The sequence below is a fragment of the Sciurus carolinensis genome, chromosome 11, assembly GCF_902686445.1.
Source record: "Sciurus carolinensis chromosome 11, mSciCar1.2, whole genome shotgun sequence".
Taxonomy (NCBI): domain Eukaryota; kingdom Metazoa; phylum Chordata; class Mammalia; order Rodentia; family Sciuridae; genus Sciurus; species Sciurus carolinensis.
Window position 1 is genome coordinate 8,380,580 of NC_062223.1, and position 12,437 is coordinate 8,393,016.

General features: G+C 61.3%; 1 protein-coding gene across 2 annotated transcripts; it reads left to right on the plus strand.

The window, feature by feature from the left end:
* Window positions 1–504: 504 nt before the first annotated feature.
* LOC124958645 (aldehyde dehydrogenase family 3 member B2-like) lies at window positions 505–8,556 on the plus strand. Of its 2 annotated transcripts, none has more exons than XR_007103926.1 (10): window positions 505–607; window positions 2,763–2,925; window positions 3,258–3,368; window positions 3,538–3,658; window positions 3,795–3,880; window positions 3,980–4,061; window positions 4,388–4,774; window positions 5,154–5,320; window positions 6,601–7,124; window positions 8,142–8,191. XR_007103926.1 is itself a non-coding variant. In XM_047516933.1 (10 exons), exons 1-10 carry the CDS (start codon window positions 570–572, stop codon window positions 8,324–8,326), a joined length of 1,440 nt encoding a protein of 479 aa, XP_047372889.1. In that variant the 5' UTR covers window positions 505–569; the 3' UTR covers window positions 8,327–8,556. The 2 variants fall into 2 exon arrangements, 1 of the variants encoding a protein (XP_047372889.1); XM_047516933.1 differs by having other exon boundaries at window positions 7,025–7,124; window positions 8,142–8,556.
* The last annotated feature ends 3,881 nt before the right edge of the window (window positions 8,557–12,437 follow it).

Below are 12,437 nucleotides of genomic sequence, written 5' to 3' on the forward strand. Positions count from 1 at the left end.
CACGCGTGAAGACCCCAGCCAGCTCTGAGCAGCACTGGCTCTGGGTCAGGAGCAGCCGCCCACCACCTATTCTCTGCCCAGGTGGGTCTCTCAAGAACGGTGACAATGACGTTACTGTTACTGAGAGGTTAAGTCCCTTGCCTGGGGTCACACAGTAAATAGGAGAATGAACTGCGCTTCCCCTGGCGCCGGCCCCCACAGGCCCCTCTGCACCTCAGACCCCTTCCTCTACCTGGGTCTGCGCGTCAGTCCCAGGAGAGGGGACAAGAAGGGCCACCACTGCGGACCAGACCTGGACGTGCTGAGCATGGGGTGAGGGAGGGTGGCGGTGGAGACCTCTGGCGGCCCCTCTGAGGGCTCTCCTCCTGTTAGGTGACCCGGCCTGTCCTGCAGCTGCAGCAGCGGCCCAACCTGTTCCCAGCAGGCTGTACCAGGCCGTGGGAGGGAGCGGGCCTGGGCGTGGGATCAGGGGCCGCCACACGCCCGCCAGGCTCCGGAGCGTGACGAGGAGCGGCGGAGGCAGAGGCCGGGTGAGACCATAGGAGCCGAGTCGGGCATCTGGGGACAGCATGTCGGCCAAGGATCCAGGCTCAGCGTCCTGGCTGGGGTATGCAGGGCGGGGTGGCACGGCGGGTGGGGGCCTGCAGCTGGGAAGAGGAGTGTGGCCAGCGTCCAGGTTGGCAGCCCTGACACGGGGCTCAGGGAGGGCGTGGTCCTGTCCAGCCCTGACTGCAGCCCCTCTCTGGGCCTCAGACGGCTTCTGGAAGCACCCAGAACCCAGGGGTGGGGACAGACCCCTGTCCTTCCCGCAGGAGCTCCCAGGCCTGGTGGGGCTGGCAGGAGCTGCCAGTGCTGTGCTGTGGGCAGGGTGGGCAGGGGCTTCTTGGGTGGTGAGGCCAGAGCTGAGCCTTTGGTTTCAGATCTCGAGAGCCACATTCCCTGTTGGTGGTGGGTTCTAGGGGTCCATTGTCATCGTGGCAAACCTGGAAGCCACAGAAGGGTATGGAGATCACAGCACACGTGGGCACACAGTGCTGGTGGGGGGAGAGGGAGGGGGCGTATGGATCAGGGTCAGCTGTGAGGAGGGCGTGTTAGGTGGCCTCTTGGAGCCTTGGTTTCCTCATCCTCGGGATGGGGTTAAGCTGCAAGGCTTAATTGAGATGCTGCTGCAAAGCACCCCATTCCAGAGCCAGCTCTGCTTCCCTCCGGCCCCTGTTCCAAGGTGAGCTCACCACCCCCAAGCCGCCAGCTTCCTACCAGACAGGTCCCATCAAGCTGTTGCCACACCCAGGGACATCATGTTTCGTGAAATCCACCCCTACCGGGCCTTTGCACAATGCTGGCCCCAGTGCCTTTGCACACCCACTTCTGAGAGGCCCTCCTCTGCCTCGGCTCTGGTGAGAGCTGGCTGACAGACCTCTGATCGACCTGTGGAAGGAGCCGATGGCACAGGATGCTCAGCACCATGGCATTGCTGACCTTGTCGTCAATGCCAGACTGTGCATGTGAGGGTCCTGCAGGGTTAGGGCAAAGCCCCGTGTGCCCTGGGCATGCTGTCCCAGATGCTGGCACAGCCAGATTTGCCTAATAATGCGTTTCTCAGGTATTATCTCAAAGTATCTCGTTAAATGATACGTGACTTGTTTTTCCCAATGTCATTAATATTCCAAACCCGCCAGGAGGGTCTGGCGGTCACCTGTATGACTCAGGTCCGGTCAGCAGTTAGCCAGACCCTGCTCCAGTGAGTCCTGGTTCCCGGCCTCTGCCCCATGGCAGAGGTGTGACCACACTGGACCAGGGTTCTGGGACCGACTTCAGGACCCCCCGGCCATCGCTCGTCCCAGACTCCGGAGGCCCCGCCCCACCAAGGCTCAGGGAGCTGTGTAGGAAGCCGAGGTGACAGGAGCCCTGGACCCCAGGCAGGGGGACCATGAGGGCCAGCGAGGGCATTCCAGGCCGGGTTCTGGGACAGGCCCTGGAGCCCAGGCCGGGAACACTCCAGGTCAACCCCGCCGCCTGCCGGCTGTGAGCCGGCCCGAGCCCCCCAGCCTAGACCCTCCAGGAGGCTGTGCAGGGAGCGGCCTGGCCCTTCAGGGGCAGGGGTCTAGGTGAGCTCCCCAGGCCTGGCTGTGCGGAAGGCATGAAGGAACAGGCCGGGTCCCCAGCTCCAGAGCTGAGCCTACTCAGTGGACAAGTCTTCACTGAGCACCTACTGTATGCTGCACCTCCTCAGGCCTTCCTGGGAGGGACGGCAGCTAAGAGGAGGCCACCACACCAGAAAAGACCCCAGGCTGCCCTGGGAGGGAGAGCGGGTCTCCAGCTGGAGTCCCCGCATCGGGCCCAACTCCCTGCAGTGCGGGGAGCCGTCCTGGCCGCTCAGCTTTCCTACTGCTCCGAGGAGCAGTCTCCATGGCAGACCCTGTCCACCGAGGGTGCTCCCCACCCGCTGATGAGGCCGGTGACCTGCAGAGGCCCCAGGAGGGAGGTGCTGAGGGGGCCCCTGGCCTCCGGGCACCCGGTGGGACCCTGAGACGCGCTGCTGCAGGCTGAGGACAGCTCACGCCTCACGCAGACACACACTCATCACCGAGGACCGTGGACACAACCAGACCTGACACCTTCAGCACATCTGGGCACAGCCAGGGTTCCAGCGCCATCCTGCAGCACTGGCTCCCTGTGGAAAGGGTTCTGTCCCCTGTGAGTGGCTGCCCAGGCCCTGGGGCAGCTGGAGGATGCCCGATTCTCACCACCCTGTCCAGCAGGATGGACCCCTTTGAGGACACGCTGCGGCAACTGCGGGAGGCCTTCGCCTCGGGGCGGACGCGGCCGGTGGAGTTCCGGGTGGCGCAGCTGGAGGGCCTGAGCCGCTTCCTGAGGGACAACAGGCAGCTGCTGCTGGACACGCTGGCCCAGGACCTGCACAAGGTGACTGGGTGGGGAATCCAGGCTGGGGCTGCCAATTCCTTCCCAGGTCAGGGGTCACATCCTGCGCAGCATCACTGTCCCCTGTTAGAGTCTTTACTACCAAGGTGACTGGCTACGTCCCCAAATTTATTACAAATGGGGAAACAGAGACACTAGGGGCTAAGACACGTGGCCAAGGTGACAAGGCCAGGAGGAGGCTGAGAGGGACAGGCACCCAGGCAACTGGCTCCTGAGCCTGGCCCCAGTCCGTGGGCAGCCCTGGGGCCGCTGGGCTGCCATGGAGACCCACCTGCAGGCCAGGGCCTGACCACTCCTCTCCTCCTCCACCACAGTCGGCCTTCGAGGCAGACATGGCGGAGTTCATCCTGTGCCAGAACGAGGTGGACCTGGCCCTCAGGAGCCTGCACACCTGGATGAAGGACGAGCCGGTGGCCACAAACTTGGTGAGCCCTGCAGACCGACAGGCAGGGGACGGCTCTGGTGCAGGCGCCTTCCTCGGGGGCCGGGAGGCCAGGTTCCCACTGGAGACTCCGCACACAGCACCAGGCGTGCGGGTGAGGGTCTGGGGGCCTGGGGGGCCTGGGGGCGCTCACTGCTCCTCCTGCTCCCCAGCTCACGAAGCTGGACTCGGCCTTCATCCGCAAGGAGCCCTTCGGCCTGGCGCTCATCATCGCCCCCTGGAACTACCCCCTGAACCTCACGCTCGTGCCCCTGGTGGGGGCCATCGCGGCAGGTTAGCGGGGCCTCCCGGGCTCCTTGCCCTCCCCAACAGGGCCTCCAGAGTTCCGTGGCCGTGGTGGCCTGTGGGTATAGGCCCTGGCGGTGGTGGGGACACTGGCCTTGCCTAGGCTGCCCGTCTGCCTCTGCAGGGAACTGCGTGATCCTGAAGCCATCGGAAATAAGCAAGGGCACAGAGAAAGTGCTGGCCGAGGTGCTGCCCCAGTACCTGGATCAGGTGAGGAGGACCTGCCCCTCCAGGCCCCAGACCTGCCCTCGCCTTCTGGGAGGTCCCTGTCCCCCAGGCCACCCCTGACCTGCCTGTCCCACCCGGCAGAGCTGCTTCGCCGTGGTGCTGGGCGGGCCCGAGGAGACCAGGCAGCTGCTGGAGCACAGGTTCGACTACATCCTGTTCACGGGTGAGGGCCGCCTGGCCAGGGTCCCTGCAGGGAGGAGGCAGAGAGGAAAGGAGGCAGGGTGAGGAGGGAAGAGGCCGGAGCCAGGGGCAGGGAGGGAACCCAGAGCTGGGTGGGTGTCCGCAAGGCACTCTGCCAGGACAGCGGCTGGGTCTCCAGGGAACTGTGGAGATTGGATCCCGGGTGGCCGGGCTGGAGACAGATGGAGGCGGGAGGCCCGGACGTGGGCTGTGGAGAGTCTCAGTGGAAAGAGAGGGAACAAGAGTCAGGGGCTCCAGTCCCTCCGGCCAAAGCCAGACGAGGAGGTTGGTCCTGACCATGTCCTCCAGGGAGCCCCGGCGTGGGCAAGATTGTCATGGCCGCCGCTGCCAAGCACCTGACGCCGGTCACCCTGGAGCTGGGGGGCAAGAACCCCTGCTACGTGGACGACGACTGTGACCCCCAGACCGTGGCCAACCGGGTCGCCTGGTTCCGGTACTTCAACGCCGGCCAGACCTGCGTGGCCCCGGATTACGTGCTGTGCAGCCCCGAGACGCGGGAGCGCCTGCTGCCCGCCCTGCAGAACGCCATCGCCCGTTTCTATGGCGACGACCCCCAGCGCTCCCCCAACCTGGGCCGCATCATCAACCAGAAGCATTTCAAGCGGCTGCAGGGACTGCTGGGCTGTGGCCGCGTGGCCATCGGCGGCCAGAGCGACGAGAGCGAGCGCTACATCGGTGAGCCCCCTCCCCTGCCGCAGCCCCCCGGGCTCAGCCTCCTCGCTGGAGGGGCCAGGCCCACTCCACAGCCCAGCGCCCGGCGCCAGAACACGAGGGCCCCCGTCGCCGTGGCTCTGAGCCCGTCACCACCATTCCAGACTCCGGGTCCGCTGAGCTCGACCCGGTTCTGGGTCCAGAGTTGGTGTGAGCTCCCGTCCTGCTGTCTGCTGGCCCGCGAGGCCAGGAGCCCAGAGCCTCAGATCCCCAGAGCCCAGGGTGCTGGCAGGTCAGGCCCTGGGCCTCCCTGGCCTGGAGCCTGGGTCCCGGCCCTGCTGAGTCCCCCTGCCCAGGGGTGTCCCTGCTGCGGCCCTGGGCTGACCGTCCCCGTGCCTGCCAGCGCCCACTGTGCTGGTGGACGTGCAGGAGACGGAGCCAGTGATGCAGGAGGAGATCTTCGGGCCCATCCTGCCCCTGGTGAGCGTGAGGAGCCTGGATGACGCCATCGACTTCATCAACCGTCGGGAGAAGCCCCTGGCCCTCTACGCCTTCTCCAACAGCACCCAGGTGGGGCCGCGGGACGAGGGTGCGGTAGCAGCACAAGGGACACAGTCCCTGTGGGACAGCCCACGGGACTTCAAGGCTGGCGACCTCATGGCTCTGTTCCTGTCCTTCCCAGGAGTAGCTCCCTGGGGTCTTCTCCAGGGCCCAGTGTCCCTCTGGGTCAGTCTTCTCCATACATCTGGGCCGGTGGCCACTGTGCCTAGCCCAGGAGGCACACGCTACATGCAGGGGCCACCTGGGGTGTGGAGATGACAAGAGGTGCAGTTCCCAGAATGTGCCTTGGTCCCCTGCTCAGGCCCAGGGCGCAGCCCGAGAGCCCCCGGGCACAGGCGTGGTGTTCCCAGCCTGACACACCAACAGTCTCCACCACCGCCCACACCCCTCACCCAGCCCCATGAGATTCTTCTGTCTGAACAACGGTTTTAAGTGCACTTTTTATTTGGAAATAACTGGATTTACAGAAGGGTTTCAAAGACAGTAGAGTTCCCAGGCGCCCCACACCCGGTTGCCCAGCCTACGGGGCCTGTGGTGGGCGAGAACGAGGAAACCGCAGGGTTCGCCTCGACAGGGGCGCTCTGGCCTTCCTGGAACCGCACCAGTCTCTCCATGCGTGTCCTCCCCGCTCCGGGAGCTGACGTGCATTCACTGAGCCTCTCAGCTCAGCGCCCGTCAGCTTGACCGTCCCCACCCTCAGCCTGTCTGGTTTTTCTCAGGACTCCCCAGGGGGACTGGGCTTTGGAGAGAATGTCACAGAAGCAAGGGCTGTGCTGGGGTGGGTGGGGCCTTCCCTGGCCGGCAGGCCAAACACCAGGCTGGGCCTGGGGGGCGCAGCGTGAACGGGAGCCAGGCTCCGGGTCTGGTGAGGAGCACTCGGCACGGTGCTGTTACAGCAGCTGCATGTGGTATTCGTTTCTTGAATCCTTTATTTAGGAGAAGGGACTGTGTATTTCTTTGATTCTGTGGGCTACAGAATGTGTCACAGGCTTGGAGGTCCCTGTGACACGGCCAGCCGTTGGTCATCTTGCCCCTTCCCTGACCCAACTGCCCAGCCAGCCATTCCTCCAAGGACCCTGTTGATCAGGATCCCTTGACCTTTAGGAAACTGGACCCGGGTTTTGGGCAGGCGGTCATCTGGCCCTTGCCCTCCCTGACCACCAGCTCTGGTCCCCCTCCACCTGGCTGTTTGCTGTTAAGGCTGGTCACGAGGGCCTCGTGGACTGGCGCTCCGTACAGCCAAGCTGCCACACCGTGACAATCCAGAGCCGTCCCCTGTCCTTCTTCGGACGAACCCAGGCTGAAAAGGACGGCCCTTCACTAAGTCAGCCAGGCCACCCTCGGGTTTCCAGACACGGGAACCGCAGCGTCGGGTCCTCTGTCCCCGTGCTCCCTCCACACGGCCCCTCCCTGAGACTGAGCAGGCGCACCACACCCTCCCGGGATGCCTCCCTGACTACGCGGCACTCCACTGCCATGACACTGTGCACGTCCCCGGTGACACGCCTCCTGCCTCCCCCTTGGGCTGGAGAGTGTCCCAGCACACTGCCCAGGCCGCACGCACTCGGGACACACACAGCGGTCTGAGGGCTGCGAGCAGCACAGGCCCCGCCTGTCCCGCCGTGCCCACCCGCAGCAGAGGTGGCGGCTCAGACCCTTTGGGACAAGGCCGGAGCAGCCAGTTCCGCCTCGCACGCCTCTGCTCCCTCCCAGGTGGTCCAACGGGTGCTGGCCCAGACCAGCAGCGGGGGCTTCTGCGGGAATGACGGCTTCATGCACATGACCCTGGCCAGCCTGCCCTTCGGAGGAGTGGGTAGGTGCCCGCGCCCCGCCCTCTTGCCGTGCCTGAGGGTGGCACAGTGTCACCTGACTTCTTTCTTGCCACGAACTGCCTGAGCCCACCCTCAGCGCGGAGCCGCATGGAGGTCTGCCCCACCGCAGCTCCCCTCCCGGCTGCCGGGGAAGCCTCCGGGCGGGCCCACGGCAGCGTTTCCACGGTTTTAAAACCCAACTGTGGCACCTGTCCCCTGTGTCACGGCTCGCCTTCCCCAACAGCACAACGTGGCGTCTGCCGTCTGTCCACAGGCACGGCCATGGGGCTCCGTGTCCCTTCGCCCTCCCGCAGCCCCAGGCCAGCCCCTAGGCCAGTCCCTGCCCTCAGCTGCCATCTCAGCTGCAAGGCCCTGGCCTCCAGGCCCGAAAGCCCGACAGGCCGTGTGACCTGGGGCGGCCACTTCCCCTCTGAGCCCACTTCCAGCGAAAGGGTAGAGCCAGAGGAGGTAAGTCCAGGTCCCGCCACTCTGAGCACCAGAATGAGCAGCAGCAGGCCTGGCCAGCTGCACCCAGCACTGCCTGGACCTTCCTGAGGGTGGCCGGGGCCACGGCAGCGCAGGCCACGCTGAGGGGGCACACGGCGGCCCTGGCTCTGGAGCCTCCCTGCCTCCAGCCTCCTCGAGCCTCGGCTCTCCCCTGGGTCACTGACGGCCCCAGCCCCTGGTCCCTCTTCCTCTGCCTCTGGAGGAGAGGGGTCTGCCTGCAGGCAAATCTGATCCGCCTGCAACCCTGAGGCCCTGATCAAGCCAGGCCTGGCTCGCAACACCTTCTGGCCATCCAGGTCCCCACCTGCTGAAGCTTTGCTCTCATCCCTGCTCAGCCTCCATCCGGGCCCTGGACCTCTAAGGCCTCAGTGTCCCCATCTGTCCAATGGTACCTGCGGGTGGCCTGGCTCTCTCCGAGTTCCCTGCCAGCTGTGGGCTTAAGGCCGGGATAGCGCAGCTCCTGGGCTGGAGGGGAAGCCCGGCCTTACATCCCACCTCCTCTGCCCCTGCAGGCAACAGCGGGATGGGCAGGTACCACGGGAAGTTCTCCTTCGACACCTTCTCCAACCACCGTGCCTGTCTGCTCTCCCCCCCGGGCCTGGAGCTACTCAATGAAATCCGCTACCCACCCTATAGCAACTGGAGCCAGCAGCTGATCAGATGGGCCCTGGATTCCCAGAGCTGTACCCTTCTCTGAGCCCGCCCACCTCCAGCACCCACCAACCCTCCATTCCGGGCTGCCAGCTGCTACCCACATGCCAGTGGGCCCTGAAAGGCCAGGGTCCAGCCCAAGGTGTGAGGCTCCCACACCTGGGGCTTTCTATTTGGTTTATTGTTTCCTTCATTTCAAGGATTTCCATTTGGGTGTTTTTTTAGAATCTCTATCTCTTTGTTGAAATGATCTTTTGCTTCCTGCAGTTGCTCTTTCAACTGCATATTGGTGTGATCATTCATTGCCTGCATGTGCTCTCTTATCTCATCCTTTGCTTCACAAATCATTTTAATTATGTATATTCTGAAGTCCTTTTCTGACATTTCTTCTACCATACTGTCACTGGATTCTATTAATATAGAATCTAGGTTTGTTTGGATCATTTTTTTTTCCCTCGTTTTTTCATGTTGTTCATGTATCTTCCCCTCTAGCAGTGCAGATCTGGGGTATTGAAGTTTCCCCCCATAGGCTTATAGTGACCCTATAGGTTTTCAATAGCTTTTCTCTAAGGGGGAGATCAATATTAGCAGTGCCCAGTTCAGACAATATGCAATCCTAAATCAAATAGCCCCTATGAGAACATTAACAATATTGTCATAATAAACAGAATGAGTTTAATTATTATCTACAGTAGAACAAATAGATTTGCAATAAGGTCTGCAGTTTCTAATGGAGGACAAAGAGGATGGGGAGGGGTGTAGGATGTAGCTGTTAATGGGATAAGAAAAGAATATATAGAAGTTCTAGATTGTAGAAAGAGTGAGAGTGTAATCAAAAGAAGTTGGTTGTTAGCATGAGAAAAGGGAGAAAGAGACTGAGGGAACAGGTAAACAAAAGGGAAAGAGCAAGAAAAGTAAAGAGATAAAAAACTTAAAATGTTTCAATAAGGAGAAAAAAAAAAAAAACCCTACACTTTAACAGTCATATAGTAGTCAAACCTCCCAGTGTTCAGTAGCCTGATGCATGAGAGGTACCTGACAATGAGCTTCCAGTCTCCAGCAGGCATCTCAGGATGAGACTTGCCCCACCTAAAGATGGGAGATACAGCTTCCAGGATTATGCAAGATGGCTGCTCTGGCTTCCAAATGTGGCAAATGGGGAGCTGCAGGTGGGGGGTGTGGTGCGGTTGGTTGGAGGTCCTGGAGGTGGGGTGTGGTTGGTCTGGTTGGGGGACCCTGGAGGTGGGATGCAGTTGGTCTGAGGGCCCCAGAGGCAGGGAGTGGTTGGTCAGGCTGAGAGGTTCTAGAGATGGGTCTAAGTCAGTCTGGCCAGGGGTCCTACAGGTCCTGGCTGTTTTCTCAAAATGGCAGCAGCCACATGTAACCAAACCTGAAGGTACTGTGACAGTGATCTTCCAGGCAACAGCAGGCAGCTGGTGCTCCACTGGCGGTCTACAGTCAGTCTTCTGGCTGCTGTTGGACAATCAGCAGGTGAACCTCAGGCAGGGGGTGATGGATAGGTGAAAGGCAGGTGATGGACAGGCAAGAGGCAGGCAAATGGCAGGTGGTAGGTGCCAGTGAGCAATCTGCACTCAAAAAAGTAGTCAATACGCTGGCAGACTGCAGGTGATCTCAGTAGACAAATGGGGTAAACAGCAGGGGATTGATAAGCAGCAAAAACTGCCTCACCAAGAAATAAATATCGGGTTTGAAACCCGAGTTATGGAGCCACAAGGAACGCAGCCTTCCTCTAGTCCGCCATCTTGGATCTCTCACATCTGAGGCTTTCTCTGAACAGACCCCCATGGCTTGTCCAGTCCCTTTTCATAGCAAGTCCCTCTGCAGCCTCTGATTAGACAGGTCTGGGAATGGAGACTCCCTCCCCAACCCTGCCAAGGTTGGGCAGATACTGGAACTGAAGAGGGCTCTCTGTCAAATCCATAAAGGTAGTTCTGGTCTCCGGTTCAGGGTTCAGCGTGTGATGTAAACTTCCGTCCTGCCATCTGCTGTCCCACGAGGCAGGATCCCAGAACCTATGAGCCATCCAGGCTGGCTGCCTGTGGTGGCCTCCACTTGACCAGCACCCCAACATTTAGGGGGCCCAGACCCTTCGTGATGGCCCCCACTCCCTTCTGCCTGGCTATAGGACGTGGGAGCATGTGTGGTGTGAACAGTCACATGCGTACCTGTGTCTGGGATGTCACCGGCAGGGAGTGTGAGGTCACGTGGCAGGTAGACAGAGCACACTGAGGACCGGGCCTGGGGCCTCCCACGGCCAGGGCTTTCTAGAGAAGCTGGTGGGCAAGGAGGACTGAAGCCCACGCAGCCCCCTGAACTCCCAGGGCCAGGAGAGAGCACCCCCATTTCCCAAGCAGGAGATGAGGCCCAGAGAGGGCATCAGCTGTCCAGGTCACACAGCCTGTTGGTACTGGGGGAATCAGATCCAGGGAAGGTCCCTCCCCTTCCTGGGGCTCTGGGCAGACATTTGGCAGGTTGCTTCCACTCTTCTCAGGGTCATAGGAACACACTCAACTGGGACTGGAAGGTGCCATTTCTGAGCGCTGCTGCATCAGATTCCAGCCCCCCTCTCATTCTATCAACACTCCCGGAAATGGAGAAGATAGACCACAGCTAAGAGGAGTGAAGATTTCCAGCACTCCCTGCCGGTGCCCTTTGCACCTCCTGGTAGGGAGTCCTCTAGTCCCCAGCCAGAGAAGGGTTAGTCCCCAAACAGCCATGTTTGCTGAGCAGCCCTTCCCTCCTGTGAGGTCCTGCGTGAGTCAGCAGGATCCCAGCAACCTGGGTGAGCCTTTAGGAGGAAGACCAAGGCTTCAGATTCACTGCAGGACCCAAAGCACAGCAGGGGCTGGGAGGCAGGGAGGCAGGGTCTATGCCGACTCCTTCCACCGCTGCCTGTCACCTGCAGGGGTGGCTCTGCAGTCATTCCACCTCCTAGAGCCTCCCAGGCTGCCCTCCATGGCTATGGCCAAGGAAGGTCTCTCCTGAGGCCGGAGTCCTAGCACGGTGGCCCCTGGGGACTAGAGGAACTTCACCACCCTCCAGCGACCCCAGCAAGGTGCAGCTGTCCTGACGAGCAGGCAGGGGTCCCACAGTCCATGCAGGTGTGGGGATGGAGAGAGGAGAGTGAGGGCAGGCAACGCGGGAGTGGCCTCGGGAGGTCGGCCTAGGGGACCTGGCCAGCGGGCCTGGTCTCAGAGCAGGCCAACATCAGACGTGGCAAAGCTGTGGGACAAGGCCTGGGGACGGTCCCCTCAGGACACGGTGTGGCATACAGGAGGCAATGGGCGACCTTTCAGGATGGTCCACTTCTCTCCTCTGTGACCTCTGGACTATCCTTGTGTCCTACCAGCAGAGCCCAGGGGAAGGGACAGGCCCCAGGGTTGGGTGTAGGGGACTTCACTTTGTTATCCCCAACTCCCTGCCCCTGAGAGGCAGCAGGGAGAGGACGGGGTCAGCAGAACACTCTGGCTCCCGACCATCCCACCTCTCATCCTCTGTGTACCTCACTGTCCACATCGGTAAATGGCTCTGAGGGTCAGTTCTCCAAGCAGTAAACAGTTAACAGAGTCATTTCACTTATATTGTCCCTGGAAGTGACTGAAAATACTGGGTGAATCACTGAAGTCTTTTTCTAAAGCATCAACGAACCATAAAACTAGAAGTCCACTGGGAGTGGAATCCTCAGGGACAGGGGTGACCTGAGAGTGACCCCGGTCCTCCAGGGGCTGCATAGACTGACACTGCTGCTGAGCTAGGGTAGGCAAGGGGTCTCTTACGTAGGTGGCCGGCAGGGTGCATGCCTCCATAGTGACTTTCAGCGGCCACCTCCCTACTGTCATCTGAGCCCTAATGAAGGTGCCCCTCTGGGTGGACTCAGCCCCTGGCTAGCCAGTGGCTCCTGTGCTGGACTCCAGGCCTGTCCACCCTTGACTGGACACCTGGCATGCGGCAAAGTCCAATCTGCTCTGGGAAAGATTGCCATCCAGGTCTTGACAAACCTGTGCAAATAAATTCCCAAGGCCATGTGCAGCCCCCAGTGGGAATTGTAAGTGACCCTTGGGGGTGGGGTTGTCCTTCCCAGAAGATGGACAGAAGGCCAAGACAGGACCCGCCTGTGAGACAGACCCAATAGACGT